At 35.7% G+C, this 24,910-nt stretch overlaps 1 protein-coding gene across 2 annotated transcripts in view; it reads right to left on the reverse strand.

Moving 5' to 3' along the window:
- Lrp1b (LDL receptor related protein 1B) overlaps positions 1-24,910 on the reverse strand; it is a 2,085,328-nt gene that overhangs the window by 60,823 nt on the left and 1,999,595 nt on the right. For both annotated transcript variants that reach the window (XM_087654909.1, XM_087654910.1), the window contains exons 80-83: positions 14,102-14,218; positions 12,702-12,875; positions 10,863-10,988; positions 7,330-7,494 (exon numbers count right to left, since the gene is read on the reverse strand). In XM_087654909.1, the coding sequence (XP_087511035.1) occupies positions 7,330-7,494; positions 10,863-10,988; positions 12,702-12,875; positions 14,102-14,218 (582 nt within the window). The remainder of the gene's footprint in view (positions 1-7,329; positions 7,495-10,862; positions 10,989-12,701; positions 12,876-14,101; positions 14,219-24,910) is intronic.

Below are 24,910 nucleotides of genomic sequence, written 5' to 3' on the forward strand. Positions count from 1 at the left end.
CTAAAATTCATTATTTCTTCCATGGTTTCATTTATCTTAAAATCAGTCTATGAGTAGATTTTAGAAATGAGCTAGTGTATCTTTTTAAATGTAATCAATTAATAATATTTGACTATGGATTATCTTCCTACATGAATTTAGTTTACACATTTCATTTTAGTACTACTTATTTAAAAACATTTGGAATTGAAGAGGATGCATTATTTTATTATAAAATAAACTTGTAACTCTCAGATATGTTTCATTAAATACTAATTACCATTCTTTTATTATTATTGTTCTATACAACTGTCATATTACAATTAAATCTGATGCATATCCTAACTGTGTACTGTCTGTATAGGAATTTTACAATAGGCATAAATGAAAGTTAATCAACAACAAATAAATCCATGATGTACCCACTGGGATTTGTTTAACAAAAGAACATTTACAAAGATAATTAGAGTTTTCAGTCTATAACACAAAATTTTAAAACATCATATTTATGCATAAAAATTCCTTGTAAGTGAGTTAATTGCTATCCAATTATTTATGTATTAATTATTATATTATTTAACTGTGACTCAGACTGAAATTATATGATAACTAATTTTACTAAAAATATGCAATATAATTTTCTTGACAAATTGTGGAAATTATGGTCTAATAAATTAGGTATGTAGATAATGTTTATATATTATGCTTAAACATCTGGATGAGTGACTTTAACATAAATATAATAAATTCTCTTCATTACAGACATTTCTTTGTATAGATTCTATATAGGTTAAATAAAATAATTATAAATTAGAATGTAAAAATATTCCATAAGCATATGAATTTTGCAACCTACCAGGAATCAATTACTTTTACTATCTTAGCAAAATGTCCATGCCCATTAAATGACAAATCTCAAAACAGTTTATCAAAGCAATGCTTTTTCTCTTCAAGAAAACTATATCCATATTACTAAACTTTATCCAATAAATATTTATCAAATTCTTATTCTCCAGGGGGAATCTCCTTCTCTAAGTTGGCAATACAGAGAGGACTTTGTAAGGGTGGGACTGGGAAGAGAACAGGGACAGTGTCAATGATTGGGATGTAAAGTGAATAATAAAAAACCCTTTAATGTCTTAGATTTTACAATTACTATAGAACACTTAAAATTGCAGATGAGAAAGAGGATGCAACCAAAGATTCTAGTGGAGTTTATTTTCTTTTAAAAAGAATCTAACTTTAAATAGCACCTAATTTTTAGTTTTAGGGACATTATTTCTATGGTGGGGAAGAAAACCTCAGACCTTAAAGTTACAGAAACCTATAAATTCTTTAAACATGCAGTTTTAGACTAACATAGACAAGCACACAAGGAAATCGCAGTAGTGCAGTCAATCTGGAGTGTTCAGCAATGAGAGGGCCCAAGAGCAAGACAAGGATCTGAGTAAATATACTGCAAGGGGTGCTACAAGGGCAGCAATAATAGAGAAGCAGGCAAACCTCAAAATGACTATTGCTAGGTTTATATGCACTGTGTAGTCCACTCTCTGGAACTTCAAAGTAAATATTGACAAACACCATAACTCTGTCACTCTCCTCAAAACACAATACTGCCTATCGACAAAGACTATCCTAGACTACCTGGCCATCTATGTGAGACTCAAATTAGGAGAAGACTAAAACCTTGTAACTATCAATAGAATCTTTCATGAAGGCATTATATTAACTCTTGCTGTGGACTTTCCTTCAGAACTTAAACACAAAACTAATGAAAACAGTGCAAAGGAGGGAAAACTGCAAGCCAGAGGGCACGAGCACATAAAACACTACACTAAAGGAAAAAAATATCATGAGATAACACTTTACTGTGATTGCTCTACAATGAGTTAACAAAATTGAGGATATAACTGAACTGCCAAAAAGAGTGAATAGTACAGCATTTTAAACATCCAATGACCACGTAGAAGGCTGAAGTTGGCAAATAAGAGATTCAGGCTAAGACAAAGAAATGAAACTTAGGAAATTAGCTCAAGGTATAGACAAAAATATTAAATGTAAATGAAAGAATCAGTACCCTGAAAGAAAGAAAAATATAAAATATGGAGAAAAACTTTAGAAAAAATAGTATATTGCAATAGAAATTATACATTCTGGAAGTGACTGAATTACTTATATCTAATAAATTACATAGCAGAAAGCATCATCAAAAATCATGACCAAGCTGAAGAACAAATATCAGTAATAGAGCCTAAGTCTGACACATTATTATACACATAAGAGGAAAAAAAAAACAATGACCAGGACACAAACTTACTTCTAAGATTACAAGAGTATACTCAAGAGACCAAACATTAGAATGCATACTATAAAAGATGGAGCTGAGACAAAGTCTATAGGTTTGGCAGGGTTTTCAGTATGGATATAGCCAAGACTTTTCAAACCTAGAAAAGAAATGTAGACATCAAAATCTACCAGAGAAGAATCTCTTCATGACATAGTCTCTAGATGTCAACTACACAATGCAATGCAATGGTAATAAAAGCTGTAGGAGAAAAATATCAACTTCAGTACAAAGACTGAAACAGAATAATAAATCCAAAAAGCAGAGAAACTTCACACTAATATATACCTTGCTTTGAAATAATTGTCAATCAAGTTGCTATACCAAGAGACATTACCTAACGAAATGTAGAAATACAATTATTTCACGACAAAGACAAGTTTGGGATGACAACTAATCCAGCACTGCTGGGAAATTCTTAAACATTATACACAGAAGAAGGGCAATATAACATAAAGTATTGATGGTTAAAATATAGTCCATGTAAATAGTGAAAAAAAGGGAACAGGGAAGGAACAATCCTGTCCAGTAAGGCATATTGGTTAACTTCTAAAATTACTTGGGTGAGAAGAAAAGAGTTACCAACCAACTAACCAACCACAACAACAAACAGTAGAAGAGAAACAATGGCAAATATTTCTCAGTTACAACCATGAATGGAAATGCCCCTAACTTTTCAATTAAAAAAAATGAACACTAAAAGGATGAATTGGAAACCACTATCTAGTTATCTGTTTATTTCCAAAAATCACACAGAGATAGAAAAAGATAACCCAAAATTGTGAAAGGCACTATGAAAGTCAGATTATCAAAGAAAGAGAAGATGTAGCAAACTTCAAACTAAAATAGATCAGAAAAAAATAAAGGATGATATAACTATTGTAAATTTTTATGCATTAAATTTCTGGACCAATTTCATAAAACAAAAACATAGAGGAATAAAATATTGCATAGGTCAGAAATAATAGTGATGAGTGGTTTAAAACCCAATCCTCATCTTTAGATATGTCCTTCAAATTAAAAATCAGTAAAGAAACCTCAGAATTAAACTAAGCAATAGATCAACTATAATTAACAATATTCATAATATTCAAGGCTGAAAATGAAAAGACACATTTTTCTCGGTGACTCGTGGAATATCCTCCAAAATTGACCACATTATAGGTCAACATACAAGTACAAAAACAAAACAAATAAATAAGCAAAATACAAATGAAATAACTTTTAGAACTAGATCTACATAGAATAAAATGGATGTAGAACTCTCAACTTGCCTGTACCATGCCTGCCTAGATGTTGTCATGCTCCTACATTGATAATAATGAATTGACTTTCTGAACCTATAAACCAGTCCCTACTATATTTTGTCCTTTATAAGAATTGCCTTGGTCATGGTGTCTGTTCAAAGCAGTAAAATCTTAGCTAAGATAGAAGTTGGTACCCGAAACTGGGGTACTGCTATGATAGACCTGACTATGATTTTGTTTAGAAGAATGTGTATTTTGTGACTTTGGATTTGGAAAACAGTGGAATGCTTTAAAAAGGGCTTAGTGGCTATACTAGTAGGAATATGGAAGACTTTGTTACTGAGAGTGATTTGAATTGTGCAGACCTGGCCCAAGAGGTGTCACTAAAGAATTTCAATATGTGGTCTAGAGACTGCTTTTCTGATATTTTGGTGAAGAATGTGGCTACTTTTTGCCCTTGTCTGAATAGTCTGCCTGAGGCTGAGGCTGAGGTGAATAACTCAGATTAATTGCATCGACAAAGGAAGTCTCAGAAACACCCATCATAGACTTGGTTCTCTGGTTAAGTCTCATAAAGGACATTTTAAATAAGTGTAGCAAGCTGAAAAAGGAAAAGTATTTTATATATATGGTTTGAGTATTAATGGGGCACCAGGAACAGAAATTGAGCTGGATCCTTTATTCTAGGAGAGAGCAGATTAAGGAAGGGAGACTTTGGGGCAAGGTATCACCCAGCTAAATTTAGATTCAGGCATGATGGTATGCACCTTTAATCCCAGGAAATAAAGCCAAGCAGATCTCTGAGTTCAAGGCCAGCCTGAGACAGAGAAAGTTATTGGTGATGAAAAACTTAAATTCCCAGTGTTTAGGAGTCAGGCATGCAGATATCTGAGTTCAAAGTCAGTCTATAGAGCAAGGTCCAGGACATCCAAGCTTAGGCAATGAAGGAGTTGGAAAGCAGAAAGCTGCTGATAATGTATTAGAACAAGGGGGCTATATTCCAGCCCCAGCAAGCAGCAGAACCTGGCAGCTTTGGCAACATGTCTCTGGCTTTAGAGTGAAAAATAGAAGGGGTTACTGGGACAATTGATGCTGTTTAGCTAGAGGGAACAGCTTCTTAGAATAAGGAGGAGGGAGATGGGATAGGGAGTTTATGGCCAGAAAACTGGGAAAGGGGATAACATATGAAGTATCAATTTAAAAAATTCCAATAAAAAATTAGGGGTGATTAAGAAGAGACCAGAATCACCAAGGTAGTGTTTTCTGAGAGCACAAACAAGCTGTCTTCCAGAAACAGTCAAGATTGCACCTCATGCTACAGTTGTACTTAATAATGTGTAAGAGTCACCTAGGTGGTACTGGTTTTGAAAGCATGAAGGAGTCATGAAGAACAGCTGAGGCTTGGCACTGTGAGAGGCTACAGAAGGTCATTGGTGAAAGTGCAGCCTCAGTTGCAGTTGCTGGCCCAGGACAGAAGGGGTCATGCAAAGGAGTTGAGGCTTGGCATCATGAAGATGACTCGTGAGAGGCTATTGGTGAAGCCTAGTTTTAGCGGACAACCCCAGTGTATTGGAGATGCCAGTTCTGTGCAATGATCATGAAGAATAACAGTACCAATGGAAGGAAGTCAACCTGGGCTTAGAGTGCTACAGAGGGCAGAACTGGAGATGTGAAGCCAACACTTAAGAGAAGCCCAGAAGATCATGTGTGGATCACAGACATTTAAAGAAGAAGCTGTAATACTGAAGTTGCCTTGGAGACCTTAAGATGTCTTGCAAGAGATAGCAGAGCCATACGTTATCTGCTGAGAAAAGTTGCTAATAGCAAGTAGAACCAGCCAATGAGAAAGAAATTTGGTGTAGTCAACAAAGATAAAAAGGAGTTGGAGATCTGAACACTGCTTTGATATCCAACATAAAGATGCAGAATATGGATTTTGTCTAGCTGGTTTCCTGTCTTGCTTTTGGGACTACATTTAAGTGATTGAATGAATCTCAGAAGAGACCTTGAACTTTGGACTTTTAACATTGTTGAGACTGCTCTATACTATGGGCATTTGGAGGTAAACTAAATGCATTTTGCATATGCTATGTTTAGGTATGTCCCTCATAGATACAATGTTTGAACAACCTCATGGAACCAAGGAGTAGAATATGATGGTTTGTATATTCTTGGGCCAGGGAGTGACATTATTAGGTGGTATGGCCTTGTTGGAATAGGTGTGTCACTAGCCCTAGCTGCCTAGAAGTGAGTCTCCACTAGCAGCCTTCAGATGAAGGAGTAGAACTCTCAGCAATGCCTGCACCATGTCTCCCTAGATGTTGCCACGCTCTCACATTGATGATAATGTGACTCTCTGAATATGTAAAGCAGCCCCAAATATATGTTCTTCATAAGACTTGCATTGGCCATGGTGTCTACTCACACCAATAAAACCCTGAGACACATAGCTTTGAGAAAGTGGAGACAGGTAGATTCTGGAACCTTACTGGTCAGCCAGTATGATCAAAATGTTGAGTTTTATCAGTAAATAAACTCTGTTTCAAGAAGTAAGACAGAGAACAGTATACTTGATTAAGTTCCAGCACCAACATGCACAGATAACAACCACAGAAAAACATATGTACACCATATACAAATACACAATAAATATGAATATGTATATATTCATATATATATGTACACAGGTAATATATATATATGTACACACAGGTAATGTTTACATATGTGTGTGTCTGTGTGCATGTGTGTGTTTGTTATGTATATATACATAGTTAGAAAGTTATGGTAGTAAAAGCACTATGATTCTTTCACAGAAAACTTGTAGATCAATGAAGAACAATCAAAGCTGCAATTATATAGCAATTATATAACAGTTCAACTATGAAAAACTAAATTTTACACAATTGTCAAAATCTCATGCACTAAAAAGAAAGCCTATTCAATAAAGCTTGGCATCAAAACTGGATATCCACCTACAAAAAAGCTAGGTAGGCCCATATTTCTCACCCTGCACAAATATCAATTTAAACTGGAGCAAATGGGACAGGGAGATAAGGTCTGAAAAGAGGGAAGGAAAAATTAACTAAAATGAAATATGTAAAATTCTATATGGAATTATATTAGTTTTTAAGATGTGTGTATATATAGTTATGTGATTATAATGAAAATTAAAAAGCACTTGAATGCTAGCTCTTTTGATTCTTGTTCAAACATTAACCTTTCCATAAGGTACATGCTAATCCATATGTGTCCATTGCTATTATTAATTTGGTGATATGATTTTTTGATACAATAATAAATGCCTTTGATTTTGAAAAATTAATTTTAATTTAATTTTTTATGATTTAGTTTAGATCAAGATTATTATTTTACCTATTAAGAATCCCATAGGAAGAAGAACAATATTAACCAAACAGACCCGAGTTCCCAGGGACTAAACCACCAACCAATGAGTACACATGGGCAGACCCATGGCTCCAGCCACATATCGTAGCAAAGGATGGCATTGTCTGGCATCAATAAGAGGAAAAGCTTTTAGTCCTGGGAAAGCTTGTTTTCCCAGTGTAAGGGAATGCCAGGGCATTGAGGTGGGAGTGAGCAGGTGGGAGTGGGAGCATCTTCATAGAAGCGTGGGGAAGGAGCACGGGACAGGGGAGAGAGGGGATAATATTTGAAATGTAAATACATAAAATATACAATAAAAATATAAAAAAGAAATGAAAGGAATTTCCATATATAGTTGTTTCAGATATTTACCTAGAGCAGATGGTATGCAGGTCCCTCCATTCTGACAGTAATTGCTACAGTGGTTGACTTCACACCTTCCTCCTGAATAACTGGGCCAGCAGTGACATCTCAGATCACCCTTCTCATTTAAAATGCACCTTCCTCCATTTTCACAAGTCAGTTTGCAAGAGTCATCTAGTTACGAGAAAAAAAGTGTGGTTTAGGAATGTTTCAAATAATCCTAATAGACACACACACACACACACACACACACACACACACACACACATATATATATTTGAAAAATAGAATTTTTCACAAAGTATATAAAACCTATAAGTAGAACAAATACATAATAGGTAAAAGCAAACCTTAATGTACATTTACTTGTTTAAAGATGTTATTATTCTTCATATTTGTTATTACTAATCAAAAATTCCTAGATATTATATATTTTACAATGGATGCATTTCTTTTTAATGCTACGATTTATTAACCACAGTATAATTGACATATTACATTGTGAAGGAATGATTTGATAAAGTTTTAAATAGAAGGGGAAAAAGTTCAATTTGAATAACTACTCACCACAGACCTAATTTCAAAAAAGTCACTTTTCCTAAGTGGGTCAATGTGACACAAGTACTCAGTTATTAGCCGTGACTAATTCCTAGAGGAGGGATGTTCAATGGAATTCAAAAGACAGGCCATAATTTGCTACACTGCCTCAGAGAAGTAATACACACTGGGGCTTTTGGAAAGCAAAGTGGTTTTTCATACTTCAATACAAACCACGTTGAATTCATATATGCACCTTGAACTAGTAAAATATTGGCTTTGTACCTCTTGAATTAATCATGTATGCTTTTGCCTATAAAACATTCTTAATCATCACCTAATATTATTCTCTCTCTCATCTCCTTTCTCAGTTTTTGATTTTTATTCTCACATTTCACATGGATACATGTCTATCTTATAAATTAGGATCCATATATGGGAGAGAAGTGAGAGATTTTGTTATGCCTTTCTGAATTTGGATCACCTCACTTATTATGAGACATAATTGGTCCCAGGTTAGTAGAATTGTTTGGAAAGAATTAGGATATGTGGCCTTCCTGAAAGAAGTGTGTTTTAAAACAGCAATGTTTTAAAAGACATCATTTTAAGCTGGTCCTTTCTACATCCTTATGTCCCTATGTCACTGTATGCTTAAGGTTTGAGATGTGAGCTCTCAGCTGTTCCTTCTATCGTGCCTTTCATTCAACCATTCTGGACTCTCAGGGGTTCTGAATAGGAACACTAGAGATAAATATTTAAAACATTTTGGGAAGATTAATTTTGTAGATATTATATATGAATGACAGGCATCAAAAATCTACACATGGTAGGGAATGAGCATCCCAGTATTAGGATTTATTAGACACTAATAATTTTAAAATAGCACATGGCACTGATGTAATGAAACTTGAGGTATAGTCTTTCCAAACTTACAATAATAGTTCTATATTTAAACGGAAGATTGTACTTATCAATAACCAGATATTAATCTGAAGCTAAACTGTCACAACTATAATAAGCTTTAGAGAAAAAAAAAACAGGTTAAGTGTTTTACCAAGGCTAAGTAATATTTGAATTTTAAATTCTTATATGAAGGTTAAAATATTGTGTTTATCTTTTAACAATAGAAAATAAGGAATGTAACTGTACTTCAAGAGCTGAAGAATAAGACTATGACAAACATGCATATCAAAAAAAAGATACATGGGCTTAGGTATACCAAAAAAATTACTTGGAGATCTTATTTATACTCCTAGCATATTGTTTCATTTATATAGACAAAGACAAGTTTGAATACTTAAATAGAAATAGAACACAGGAAGTTCCTGTGAGGGCAGAATTTATTGATGTGTGGGTGGGAGGCTAGTGAGGTAAGGTATTTTCACTTGAAAGTAGTAGTTGGCATTTAAAGAAACTCAGTTTCTCTGTGGTTGCATATACTGCAAACTCCCACACACCATAGACCCTTGACCTAGCCAGACAAAAAAGTATTGATATCTGAAAATACTTAATTTTCACAGCACAACTAAGGTCATAGGTACTTTAGATAGTAGGATATTAACAAAGCATAAGGACCATGCAATGCCAGTAATAGAATCGGTTCACCAACTGCATGACAATTAGCAATTGTCACCAGGCGTGAGCCATTGATCTCTTTCAGGAACTGCAAACTTGCTTCCCACACATTTCTTCATTTTTCTTCCTGCCAGTGTGAATGTTTCAGGATATTCTCTATATACCCTAATTCCATGTCCTTTCAGAGTTTTCTCTGTCTTCAGTTTAAATCTAAATCCAAATCATATCATATAGGAAATTCAAGTATTACTCAAACTTTATCATCATTTCAATCCTAATAAGAGTGAAAGTAGGTCCTGGCGGTAACAGCCATGGCTGTGCAGATAAACACCACTTATGTGTGTACATAATTCATCCTTCCATCTTTTAATGTGTTTGGGTTTGCATTCCAATGTTCAAATGTGGACATTGCAAAAGGTAAAAATACAGTTGATTTAGGCTATTTCTCACTAAGTTATCTAAACTGAATGCACCCCACACCCCATATTGGAAAACAAGGAGCTAGTGGTCTGATTGGAGAGGGGAAATGAGTATGAAGACATGATGCCTAGATGAGCAGTGAGTTCTTACAGAAGAAAACAAGTAAGAAACCCTGCTGTGAAGACATCCTAAATTTATCTTTCATTCCGAAATGCTTGCTGTGATGCAAAAATTCACGGGAGCATGCTGGTTTTGTCTGTGACAGAAAATTTGGTAAGTGTGGATTTTTCTTTTAATAGAATTATTGCGATTATGACAAGAGTTTTATCTACTGGGTTTTCAAGAGAAAACTTTTCCTGTTATTTCTCATCTTTCTGATTGACTTACCATTTAAAAGTACCACTTACTGCTAAATGACTATTCATTCTAAATTCATACTTCAAGCATATAACCTACATGAAGGAATACTGTCAGCTTTACTTCTAGATTGGACCTCAGGTTATAAATTCATGCTATGTCTTGCTTATAAAATTGGAATAAATATCAGTGTTACTTTTACTGTAACATATCCATATTACATAGTACTTTAGGTAAATAATATTTCGCATGAGAAATTAAGGTAATTTCTAAAGTTGTCAGTGTTTTCCAAATTAATGTCTTACACACGTAATATAATCAAAGGAACTAAAAATAAATACATTGAATGTGTAAATGGATTTGGAGCTAGAAGTTATATCAATATAGGAACATTATCCTCAAGTTATTATCTATAAAATAAGAACTATTATGTTCTGAGTAACTTTTCAGCTGTAGATCCACTGATCACATGTTGAACGTACAGTGTTTTGTTTACACAAGCAAGAAGGTAGAGAACCTTCTGTAGAGAGGACTGTTTTTACAGAAGCTCAAGAGTGCCTGATATTAAGGAGTTGACAGGAAAGGTGGCATTGCCTAGTTCCACAACTCATAGATTTACCCTTACTGTTCATGGAATGACAGGAAATACATACCTAACAGACTGTTCTCATGGCAGGTTCCATTCCGTATATGTTTTCCTTCTGGGCAGACACATGTGGCTCCAGAAGGATTCAGCAAACAGAGAAAATCACATGACAAACCCAAGCAAGGATTGGGTACTGATGGAAACAAAATGAAAGAAAAAATAGAGACACACGGAATAAAGGTTGAAATAAGTTTCAAACGCATAAAATTCTGCAAGCTGAAATGATGAATTACCAATGTGAAGAAGAAATCAAAACAAATTTACTGAGGTTTCCACATTTTTAATATTAGCATTCTATTTTATAAGTAATAAAAATAATTATATGATAACTTCATTACTCATTCTAAAATAAAATTTGTTAATTTATACATTTGGCTTAACTTCAGAATTACTCCTCCATGGAGTTGGTCTAGTTCTGAATTGAAAGCTACATTACTTCCTTTCTGGTTCAGTTCTTCTACAATTATCTATGTTGATTATTTTCTTCACTGGATGATTTTGAATAATGATCTGGTGATTACCTTTTCTACAATATTCAAGACACAACTTTTGGTGGCTAGTCTCAATTGAGCTTATAATACAAGGAGTTATTAACTGAGCGTTTTGCTGAAATCTTATTATTTTAAATTTTCAGAAGACCTCCCGGCTCATAAAAATGCAACCCAACTGAAATGTCTGGAGATATAAAACTTAATTTATAATTGCCATATAGTTTTTATCATTGTACATTTTAATCAATGAAAATAACTTATCATTCGTATTCACAAAGACTAAACAATCATATGCTTTTGTAAGTTTAAAATTTAAAAAGGGATGTGAGTTGAGACATGCTAAAATGGTTCCCTGCTTACTGGATAGAAGGTTGCATACATGGGAGACTGAGCACTAAATCTATCTTATCTAAATGTTTAACTAATCAGCATCTTATGTGGTTAGAGGTGATCCATGATGTTTCTTAGATTCTAGCCAGACCACAGAACCTTTCTGCTAAGATCCAGTGCATGTATGCTACTATGTTTAAGTTAGAGTGAATTAACTTTAGATTTCAGATTTAACAGTACTCAGTGGTGATTATGAATTAGGCAGAACTATAAGGTAGCATAAACTGTCCTTGTATTAAACATAGGCCCAACAGATAAGGTTATAGGCAGGGTAGCAACATATAAGGAGGCATTTAAGGAATTTTGAGTCCTGCTAGAATTTGCTCACAATGACTTGAATAAATATAGTTGTCTTTCCAGATAATTGCAATACTCAGTATGAAATCTACTTTATTTGCCCAAAAAAGTGACAATAAAGAAATTGGAATAATTTAATAAACACTTATGGGCATGAGCACATTATTTTAAAATTTCAATCCTACTTTTCAACTTTGAGTGAGTTTAAAATATAGCTTCACATCTCAATTCTCAATGATTTAGTTAAGAATCCTTTCTAGGTTGAAAGTCTATGTTTATAAAAAATGATAAACAACGAATCAGAGAAGATCCAATTCTTAAAAGAGATCTCTGTGAACATCCTTGAGGTGGCAATGTTATTGACATGGTAGTCAATGGTTGTTAATAACAGTAATGTGAACTGACTATTGATGAATTTTTATAACTTCATAGTAGATCCGTATACTTATTTACACGTTTTTAAAATTATTTTTAACAGACAATTTTAATCCTAAGAAAATTCAGTAGTGTGCTCATATCTCTTATAGCAAAAGTGTCTTGCAAATGTATAGTGTCTGGAGACACCAAGGCAAACTCAGCAAGTATACTAGAAATGTAGACATAGTTACCATAATTATAAATATATTATTTTAAGAGACAGAAGAAAAAGGTTTTAATACTTTACTTACAGTTTAGTTGTTTATAGCGATGTGATACCACAATGCTCTTTGTTTTGTCAACATCTAAAGTTAGGACCTCTACTGAGCCATGACCAAATTTTTGAACTCTGAATATACCATTTTTAGGTCCTGCTCCATATATGTAATCTTCAAAGACATCAATTCTGTGAGGATGCAACAATCCTGGAATGTCCAAGAAAGTGGAATGAATGCCAGTGTCAGCACTAGCCAAGTACCTTATACAATCATGGTGTGAGGAAACAGTTTTATTTTACAATTAATATTTTTTTAACACAAGTTGCATATGCACTCAAATTTTAAGAATGTCTAGATTAATCCAAGATCCAATTACTAGTTTATGTATCAGTCCAAAATTAAAAATAACTTTTAATGTTAGCTGCCAGGTGATAAATATGTCCCTCATAACATATTGAACAAGCATTTCCATCACTGTTCTGCAGCTTTGCTTACAACTCCTTGGGGTTCTTACAGGCCAAGTAATTGTCTCTTCCATGAGGTTTGCAAGAACAAAGGCATGCCTCATCTGTGGCAAAATGCAAAATTTATATATATACATATGTATATAATAGTTTTTCTCCACTATACCAGAATAAAGTAAAGTAAGGGAATATTTTCTAAATATTCAAGAATAGAAACAGAACAAACAAAGCAATCAATGGCAGTAAAATGAATACACAGTCTAATCACATACCATCGAATTGTCATTCAATTATTGTTTCATCTTTTTTCATTTTTATGATAAAAAACATTTGAATCAAAGTTACGTTTAGTTAACCTAATTGTAACAATCTTATCTTTTTACATTTTCATTGCACTGGTGGTATATTATGGAAAGAACTACGAAAAAGAAAAGAAAGACAAAGGAAGGAAAATAGTGTTAATGTACTTGGCAACAAGGAATAGAAAATGTGTGGCAATCAGAATGAATCAGAAAAACTGAAAACAAGACAGAAGGTGTTTAGAAAAGCAGAGAGGAAAATGGACAAAGCTGTAGGGTACAAAAGATCCTGAATTGTTGGGAGTAAGGGTTCTGGTTGCTACAGAACACGTCACTTGACCTAATGTTCGTGTGCATAAGGAAGATCTCATAGAAACATGTTTCCTTGTGTCCATCATCACAATTTCAAGAGAATTTCATGTTGACTAACACTAACTATAAAGGACTTATAGAATGAAGTAATTTCAGAACTCTGATAGTAACTGCCCATGTTTATCCAAGCTGAGGTGCTCTTTTCCTTGGTCTTTTCAGTATAGCAGTATGGTTGAAGATTTCGATGAATATGAACACTGCAATTTCAAAGAATTAGAGGGAATCTAAGTTATGAAATGTCTATAAATCTGTCTTCATCATGAATTAGTAGTCTCAATAACAAAAGTAGTGTGCAAACCTTGCTTGCTGCTGACAGAGACCACTGGACTGGAACCGTCATACATGACACTGCCAATGATGGAGAGCTCAAAGTCTGCCCAGTAGATGCGTTCACCAAAGTGATCAACAGTCAGACCTGAGAAATCAACATGCAAAGACAAGACATATAAAGAAACTGAGATTACTTACTATTACGTTTTTATTTCAATGTTTAATCTTGATAAGTGTTTTACTTTAAGAAATATAAAATTTATTTGCACCAATACTGACACTATTAATGATACCCTATTATGTTTGCAGACAGGAGTCTAGCAAGACTGATCCCTGAGAGGCTCCACTCAAAGGCTGACTCAGATGCTGACACCCACAGACAAACTGTAGATGGAGATTGAGAATAATTATGGAAGAATAGGAGGAAGGATTCTAGCCCCTAAGGGCGTAGAACCCCACAAGAAGACCAATTGAGTCAACTAATCTGAACCGTTGAGGCTACCAGAGTCTGAATCACCAACCAAGAAACATTCACACGCTGGACCTAGACCTCCTACATATATGTAGCAGATGTGCATCTTGGTCTTCATGAGGGTCCCGAACAACTGTATATAAATAGGGGTGCTGGGGTGGAAAGGCAGGTTTGGGGGAATGTCTAGAAAGTCCTAGAGACCTGGGATGTGAGTCGCTTCCAGGACTTAATGGAAGTGATCTTAGCTGAGATGTCCAACAGTGGATAAACAGAACTTGAAGATACCACCTCCAATAGTGAGACAGAGAGCTCAATGGAGAAATAAAGACACTAAACCACATTCAAAGTTGTTGACCCACTATCACAAAAGCTATTGTCTGTATGTGCAGTGTGTTGTTCTATCTGGGATTCTGTGTCCATTCCCAGTGGGAGAGGAAGTGCCTAGCCACAAGGAAACTTGAAATCCAGGATGGAGAGATACCCGGGGTACCCCAAAAGTGAAGAGGAGAAGGGGATGGGGGAAATATTGTGGAAGGGACTAACTGGGAGAGGGGCAGTGTATGGGATGTAACGTGAATACGTTAAAAAACCAAACACACAATAAAAGAATCATAAAATTCATCTGTATATCACAGTATTGCACAAAGTGAGTAAAAAATGAAATTCTCTATCTCTAATCTTGAAAACATGCATCCAGATCAGATAGTGTTTATTAAATAAGTGATTAGAATAATATTCTCCAAACAGATAAGGTCACCTTAATCATCCTGTTCATACTTAAAGAGTTTTTAATTATAGCTATTTTATTATGATTTACCAGTATTTAAGATTTTTTTCCCTTTTGGTAATGAAAGTTATTTTGTACTACAATGATTCAATCTTGGTGGAACAAATTTTATTTTAAATTCATTTTGAAGCTCTATAACTCAAAATCAAATATAAGAATGGAGTAGTCATTAAGAACTGGCCTGAGGTGGATGGGTGTGTGGGAGAGCTCCTCATCAAAGCAGGAGAGAGGGGCATGGGATGGGGGTTTGAGGAGTGGAAGGCAGGAAGGGGGGTAACATTTGAAATATAAATAAAGTAACTAATAATTTAAAATGAACTGGTCTAAGTGTGCTGAGACACCGGTGTGTATTTCACTTTAAGGCAACCAAAGACTTATAATTAAAACAGGAGAAAATGAGGATTAAAGTACTGATAAAGTACTTTAATGTAAGGTTGTAGTATCACTTTGTATGTTTCCTTTTGTCAAGTTTCTAAAACTGCTCATTATCAATTTCATACTAGGTCTCTGGGAGTGACCAACAAAGAACTAAAGTAATATTTTAATATTAGGTTCTTTCTCATATCCACCTTTGAGGTAATCCAGACCTAAAAATAAATGCATGGTATATAATCACGGCTACGTAGATATTATTCATATGCCTAGAAAACACATGATTCAAACCACACACCCTAAGAAGTTAAACAAGAAGGACGGCACAAGTGTGGATGCTTCAATCCCACTTAGAATGGGGGAAGGAAATAATCACAGGAGGGAGAGGGAGGAAGGAACCTGGTTGGGAGAGGAGAGTGAGAAGAGAAAAGAGGGGTTGGTTCAGGTATAGGGGAGACAGGAGAGAAGTCCAGAAGGCCAGAACAATGGATACAAATAGTTGTGCTGGGGTGGGGGTGGGAAGGGAGTTTTGGGGGAATGTCTAGAAAGTCCTAGAGACCTGGGATGTGATAAGCTTCCAGAACTCAGTGGAAGTGATCTTAGCTGAGATGTCCAACAATGGAGAAACAGAACTTGAAGGTACCACCTCCATTAGTGAGACAGAGAGCTCAATGGAGAGATAAAGACACAAAACCACATTCAAAATATTTGACCCATGAGTGTTCCTGTCTAAAAGAAATGCAGGGACAAAACTAGATCAGAGACTTAAGGAAAGAATGTCTGTGACTGGCCCAACCTGGAATCCATCCTACAGAGGGAACGAAGCAAACCCTGACACTCTTACTAATGCTACGCTGTGCTTACAGACAGAAGCCTAGCATGGCTGCCCTTTGAGTGCCTCTACTAGCAGCTGTCTGAAACAGATGCAGATATTTATATCCAACCATTGGACAGAGGTCTGGGACCCTTGTTGAAGTGTTAGGGAAAGGAGTAAACGAACTGAAAGGGGTGGCATCCTCATAGGAAGACCAAATGTGTCAACTAATCTAGACCCCTCAGAGCCCCCAGAGACTAAGCCAACAATCTAGGAGCAAACATGGACTGGGCCAAGGCTCCTGGTACATATGTAACAGAGGAGTGCCTTGTCTGGACTCGGTGGCAGTGGAAGTGCCTAAACGTGTGTGGACTATATGCCTTAAGGAAAGGTACTGCTAGGAGGAGAGGGAAGGGAGGATGGTTGGGAATTGCCTTTCCGAAGCGAAGGGAAAGAGGAACGGGGTGAAGAATTCTTGGGATGGGGGAATGAGAGAGGGCAATATTTGGGATGTAAATAACAAAAATAATTAAATTAGAAATTAAAAAATTAATATAAAAAGATAAGTTTAAAAACAGGTTGTCTCTCCTTTGTTATTTATTTTACAAATCAAGATTCTGCTCATATATTCTTGTAAAACACATCAACGTATTCTCTATATTAAAAAGTAAAGTTATGCGAATGTGGAAAAGTAGTATCATTTAGGACACATGGATTCTGGAGTGAGTCTTAATTATTTCAGAGGCTTTGTTTGTATGGTAGTCTTTTCACTGAATGCAGTATGTACCTTCGATTAATATTTATTTAGCAGATTAATATCATAGAGTGTTGGAATACCTTCATATGACAGTCCATTGAATAAAGGACAGTTTTGGATTAGGCAAAACTTGTAGACTTAAACAGTCAGTGAAAAAGAAAAGCACAATTGCATTCAAAGCAATGTCTTGATGATCTTTAGTTCATTATGTAGTTCTAATTGATATATAACCTAAGTACAGAAATATATTGATACTTAAATAACACAGAGAGAAGTTGTTTGCCTAGCTACCCTCTAAGGAATGGTGTAACATGAGTTAATGTGGAGGTTGTGCTGAGGACCTTGTGGTTTTTAAATTGCTGTTGTTTCAGGGTAATTCTGAGTAAGATGAGCTCTGAAGTGACCCAGCTTTCCATTGTTGATATTAAGTCCAGCCTTGATGAAAAAAGGAAAACCACATTGCACTTCTATGAATTTAATAGCATGAACAGGTAAAGAAAACATAACTTGTCCCCAGTTAAATTAGTTTTCCATTTTTAGATTATATTTGCTTATTATGGAAAAGAATAAATATTTGATTGATTACATGTATTATGTTTTTATTATAGGTCCACATGACCAGATCAACTCTTGTCAAGTAGTGGACTGTTGGATGGAATTATGCAAAAATAGAAATTATACAACAAAGAACAAAAGTTTTATGTATGTAGAATTTATATTACAAATAATCCATAAATCAATGACTATGATTTTTCTTAAGCCTTTTAGTTAAAAACAAACAAAAAATCATCTTTTAAATTAGAAAGCTAATAAAGGAATCAAGTAACTTTTCTTACAATTGTACTAAAAGTGAAGTTTGTATGAAATAACCAATTCATGTCTACCTTTAAAACACTTAAAAGTGCTGTGTTTTTTTTAATTTAACCTATTATTTTCTTAATTTAAATCACAGTTGCATCATCTTCCTTCTACTCTTTGTCCTTCCAAGCTCCCTCCTGTCTGCCTGCCTCACTCTTGCTCTCCTGCTTCATTTTTGTTGATATATGTGCATATACAGGTATTTATATCTATAAATATATATCAATAATATATATAACATATGTGTACATAATTATATAAATACAATGTGCTGAGTTCAATATTTAGTTTGTTCCTATGTATATGACTTCATGGCTGACCACTTTGTATTGGAAAATCTGTATGGTGTACATTCCAGAGGAAGACTTGCTCTCTCACTCCCTACATTCCTTTGTTACCTAGAGAGTTCTGCCTATGGGAGTAGATCTTTCCTTTTGTGAATTAGCATATCTATTGGTGTTGTCCTTATTCAGGTTAATCAAGTATAACAGTATCACACGCTGAGAAGATCATAAACCATACAGAATGCAGCTCAGTTGGCTGTAATGCAGAACAGTAGATTCCCATGCTCAGAGATGACCTTTCAGCATAGTATTGCCCATGATGCCTAAGCTTCCATTATATTTTCTGAATTTTAACATCATTTTAACTCTGAAATTTTCAAAGATCTTTAAATAGTAGGTAATTGAACCCTCAAAAATTGCACAATAATAGAAAATGATAATGAAATATCGTGAACCACTGCTGTGTATGGAGTATATTCTCACTTTATATGTGGGAAAATGAGAGATGGAGTGCTTATACAAATAGGTCCATTGAGATGCCTTTGCTTATAAATATATTCACTGCTTATGTATTCCTAATGCTTTAACTTATTTATAATAATGTCTATCACCATTTTCTTTGTGTACATAAATATTTATTCACATGTACATATCTATTGTGTGTACATAAACATTTATTCTGAGACCAAATTTATAAATCACATTAAAATGAATAACTATCATGTTTCATTGTGATTATTTGCACATTTTTCTTTTTTTTTCTCCATCTTTATTAAATTGGGTATTTCTTATTTACATTTCAATTGTTATTCCCTTTCCCAGTTTCCAGGCAAACATCCCCCTAACCTCTCCCCCTCCCCTTCTATATGGGTGTTCCCCTCCCCATCTTTCCCCCATTACCGCCCTCCCCACAACAATCCTGTTCATTGGGTGTTCAGTCTTGGCAGGACCAAGGGCTTCCCCTTCCACTGGTGCCCTTACTAAGCTATTTATTGCTACCTATGCATTTGGAGCCCAGGGTCAGTCCATGTATAGTCTTTGGGTAGTGGCTTAGTCCCTGGAAGCTCTGGTTGGTTGGCATTGTTGTTCATATGGGGTCTCAAGCCCATTAAAGCTCTTTCATTAAAATGAATAACTATCATGTTTCATTGTAATTATTTGCACATTTTTCTTTATGTTGTGGTGTTATAGAAATATTACATGTCTATTATCCATTCAGAATTAAGCACATGATGACATAGAGTATTTTTCATTAGGGTATATATTTCAAATGACATAGATAATAATCTGTTAATTTATGTGATTTATATAATCTCTGACAATCGAAAGAAATAGCAAGTTCCAGGTTCAGTATTCAACTGTCTTGAATACTAGCAAATATTTACTTCTGTATTTTTCATTTATACATATTGATAAACATAATTATGCAGAATCTAAACTATATTGATCATTTTTGCCTACACACTTAGATGTAATTTTCATGTATAAATATTTATGACCATAAAGAATATTGATAATGTTTTGGAGTACTTTATAATGTTTGATATATAGAATATTATTAGGATAAACATTTTATCATTAAGGCCATAGCTGATGGAGTACCAACAACTGTCAAAACCTGACATTTCATAATGGTGGTGATTTTTGCAATAGGAGATCTGGTGGTACACTATTTGATAAGAGGGTAGACTTCTTTTTTTTTTTTCGAAGCTAGGGACTGAACCCAGGGCCTTGCGCTTGCTAGGCAAGCACTCTACCACTGAGCTGAATCCCCAACCCCTGAGGGTATACTTCTAAACCAACTACATACAGGCATTACCTAACTGCACAGAGATGGGTTTATATGTATTCCATTGGCTCACCTAATTGATACTGTCTTTAAAGAATAAGCCATAAATTAATGAACTGTAGGTCAGATATTTAGATATTTGACTCTGAGTGGATAAAAGAAATGTAACATATCTATAAAACTGCAACATATAAAAAACAAATATATACACATGGATACAAAGAGACTTTATGATAACTACTCATTTTAATATATACCTGACATGGAAGTTAGAATAAATGTTTATGTATACAAGGAGAAAATAGAGAAAAATGCAACAAAAGAGGTCTAGAATATCAGCAATACATGAACAGCAAATGTACTTGATATTAAGTATCTCAGTAGCTATATTTACACAAGTACATATCTCGAAGTTTATAGTATATAGACACATGAAAATACAGAAGAGTAGTTCACAGTATTCCATTATCACTTTCTATTGGGTGCTATTTGTGAAAGCTAAATTAGGTTCAGAACATACCACCAGCTGCAAGAGAACACCAGCTGCAGCTTTACCTCCCCTCTGTGCATTCTTATTGTGAATCTCACAGACCTTCCTGCTCTCAGGCCCTGCTTTGTCCCAGCCCCCAACTCCAGCAAATATCCCTTACTGGATCACAGACTACAGCTGCCTGAAGACCAGATAAGCTGCACCTAGACCTCCACCACTCTCTATAACCCCAGGGTCTATTCTCAGTGTCACCCTTAGTGCTACAGCAGAACACCGACTGCAGCTTCTCATCCCCACTTTGCAGGCTTATTATGGATCCTATAGATCCCCTCCATGTCTTCCTGTCATGTCTGATTCCTGTGGCACAGCCTCCTGTCCTGCAGCAAATATCCCCTGTTCAACTACAGGCTGTACCTACCAGAAGACTGGATAGGCTACAACCAGACCTCGTTCACAATCTCTATTACCCCAGATCCAATTCTCTGATGTAAGCAGAACGCCAGCTTCAGCCTCCCCTCCCAACACCCCAAACCACTTATGAATCCCCCTGCCCTTTCCTTCCACCTTGGCAATGTGTCCCAGACTCCAACAGCAGCAAATATCCTTTGCTCAAACACAGGCTAGGCCTACCAGAAGACCAGCCTTAAAACCTCTAGCAAGCATCCCCCCATGAATACACTATTAGGACACACAAGTAAAACAGGAACGCTCGGCCCATGCACTCTCTGAAATCCTAGAGAGGAAACAACCCAGGGAACAAAACTCAAGACAAATGCAAAATCAGCATCTACAATCACCCCTAATACAGATGCCAAGATTACAGCAAAAGAAAGCAATCAGTAACAGCCAGAGAAGCATGTCTCCACCAGGGTTCAGTTATCCTACCACAGCATGTCCTGAGTAATAGAACATAGCTGACGCATAAGAAAAAAACTTGAAGAGGAAAGGAATAAATCCCACAGAGAATACTGAAAAAGAAAAAGAAAAGAGAGCTGAAAGAAACAATTAAACTGTTAAAGACATGAAAATAGAATAGAAGCAAAAAGGAAAACATAAACTGAGAGTATCCTAGGAATGAAAAATTGAGGAATGAGAACAGTGACAACACAATACATAGGATGATTGGAAGAGAGAATTTCAATCATTAAAGATATGTAGAAGAGGGGTTGGGGATTTAGCTCAGCGGTGTAGCGCTTGCCTAGCAAGTGCAAGGCCCTGGGTTCGGTCCCCAGTTCTGAAAATAAGAAAAAGAAAAAAAAAAGATATGTAGAAGAAATGGATGCATCAAAGAAAACGTTAAATAAAAAAAAAAATCCTGCCACAAAACATCCAAGAATTCTAAAACAATATGAAAAAATTGATACTGATAAATAGGAATAGAGGAAGGAAAATACCACACAACCACTAAAACCCAGGAAATAGCTTTATTTCAGCCTGTGTCTTTTACTGGGGCAGATTATCAGCTTGTTTGCTCCCTTGAAGACACCAAAGTCTGAGGGCCTCCCAGGATATATGCTGTATGCAGGGCGTAAGGTAAGGGATCCTCTCAGATAACCACAGCAGGTAGAAACCCTGAGGATCTCAGTGGACTCAGAAGCCATCCTCACCCTCTCCCTCTCTCAAACTACACCCTTTTTCTGGCCTGTGCCTACACCTGGGGAAGGTAATCAACTTGTCTGTTCCTCTGAAGTCCTTATAGTCTGAAGGCCTTCCTGCATATTTACTGCACCCAAGCAACAGAGTCCACAATCTGAAGATCTCCTAGTAGATCAGCTGTACCCAGGGCAAAAGACTCCAGAAAAGCATGCCTCTCTAAAGACCTCAGAATCTGAAGGTTTTCAAGAAGCTCAACTAAAGTCCTCTGGGCCACAGGAATCCAAGAAAACCTGCAACAACCCAGGGACACAGGAGGCAGTCTCGAGACAGCGAAACCCAGGCCAACTAACAGGAGAAATAACCAGATAGTGAGAGGGAAGCTCAAGACCATAAGCAAAAGAAGCCAATATGCTTTGGCATAAGAACTCAGTTCTCCCACCTTAGCATGTCATGGATGCAACAACACACCTGAAAACCAGGATGCCAGCCTAAAATCCTATCTCATGAAGGCAATGAGTCCTTTAAGGAGAATATACATAACTCACTGAAAGAAATAAAGGAAAACAAGTAGAAGCCCTTAAAGAGAAAACAGGCAAATCCTCAAATTGCTTAAAGAAATATATAGAACACAATGAAACAGGTGAAGGAATTGAACAAAGCATATCTATAGTCACATGATCTTTGACAATGAAGCCAAAACCATTAGATGGAAAACAGACAGTATATTCAACAAATGGTGGTGATTCAAGTGGTGGCTAGCTATAGAAGAATGTGAATTGATACATTCTTATCTCCTTGTACAAACCTCAAGTTAATGGGATAAAGGAATTTCACATAAAACCAGATGCACTGAACCTATTAGAAGAAAAAGTGGGAAAAAGCCTGGAACAGATTGGTACAGGAGAAAATTTTGTGAATACAGCACCAATGGCACAGGCTCTAAGATCAACTATAGATATATTGGATTGCACAAAATTGAAAAGCTTCTGTAAGGCAGAGGACACTGTCATTAGGACAAAACGGCAACCAACAGATTGGGAAAATCTACTAATCCTACATCTTATAGAGGGCTAATATCCAATATATACAACAAACTCAAGAAGTTAAACTGCAGAGAGCCAAATAACCCTATTAAAAATGGGGTAGAGAGCTAAACAAATTATTCTCTGCTGAGGAATTTTGAATGGCCTAAAAGCACCTAAAGAAATATTCAACATCCTTAGTCATCAGGGAAATGCAAAATAAAACAATCCTGAGATTCCACCTCACACCAGTCAGAATGACTAAGATCAAAAACTCACGTGACAGCAGATGTTGACGTGGAGAAATAGGAACACTCCTCCATTTTTGGTAGGATTGCAAGCTGTTTCAACCACTCTGAAAATCATTGTGAAGGTTCCTCAGAAAATTGGACATAGTACTCCCTGAGGACACAGCTATACCATTCCTGGGCATATACCAGAAGATACTCCAACATATAACAAGGACAAATGCTCCACTATGTTCACAGCAGCCTTATTTATAATTGCTAGAAGCTGGAAACAACTCATATGTCCCTCAAACAGAGGAATGGATACAGAAAATGTGGTACACTGTGGAGTATTTCTCAGTTATTAAAAACAATAACTTGATGAAATTCTCAGGCAAATGTATGGAACTAGAAAAAAAATCATCCTGAGTGAGGTAACCCAGTTACAAAAGGACAAAGGACTGATATCTAAAATATATAAAGAACTCAAGAAATTAGATATCTGTAAGTCAACTAATCCAGTTAAAATATAGGGGTCAGATATAAATCGTGAATTCTCAACAGAGTAATTTCAGATGGCCATAAAGCACAAAAAGATGTGTTTACCATTGTTAGCCATGAGGGAAAGGGAAATCAAAATGATTCTGAGATTCTGTCTTTTCAGAATGGCAAAGTAAAATAAAAATACAAGTGACAAATTAGGCAGCAAAGAAGGAGAAGCAAGGAAACACTCCACCATTGCTGGATGGGAGGGCAAATATTTACAGGCACTTGGGAAATCAATAGGGTGGTTTCTCAAAAACAAATTGAGAATCGATCTCCCGCCAGACTCAGCTATACCTACCATTCCAGGGCTAAGCATTCCCTACTATGCCACAAGGACACTTACTCAACTATGTGCAGAGCAGCTTTAATTCATAATAGCCAGAAACGGAAAACATTCCAGATGTTCCTCAACTAAACAATGGATAAAGTAAATGTTTATTTACACCAAGGAATATTATTCAGTGTTAAAAAAATAAGAGCATCATGAAGTTTGCTGTCAAATGGATGAAACTTGATAAAAATCATCTTTTGTGAGGTAATCCAGACCCAGAAAGACAAAGTTTATATTCGTTTATAATTAGTGATTAGTCACAAAGTACAGGATAACCACATATATTAGCTCATAAACACACACCATAGCCATGGCAACTCTTATAAGGACAACTTTTAATTGGGGACAGCTTACAGGTCTGAGGTTCAGTTTATTGTTATCAAGGTGGGAACATGGCAGTATCCAGGCAGGCATGGTGAAAGAGGAGCTAAGAATTCTACATCTTCATCTGAAGTCTGCTAGCAGAATACTGACTTCCAGGGTGCTAGCAAG

The sequence above is a fragment of the Rattus norvegicus genome, chromosome 3, assembly GCF_021556685.1.
Source record: "Rattus norvegicus strain SHRSP/BbbUtx chromosome 3, alternate assembly SHRSP_T2T, whole genome shotgun sequence".
In the NCBI taxonomy this organism is placed as follows: Eukaryota; Metazoa; Chordata; class Mammalia; order Rodentia; family Muridae; genus Rattus; species Rattus norvegicus.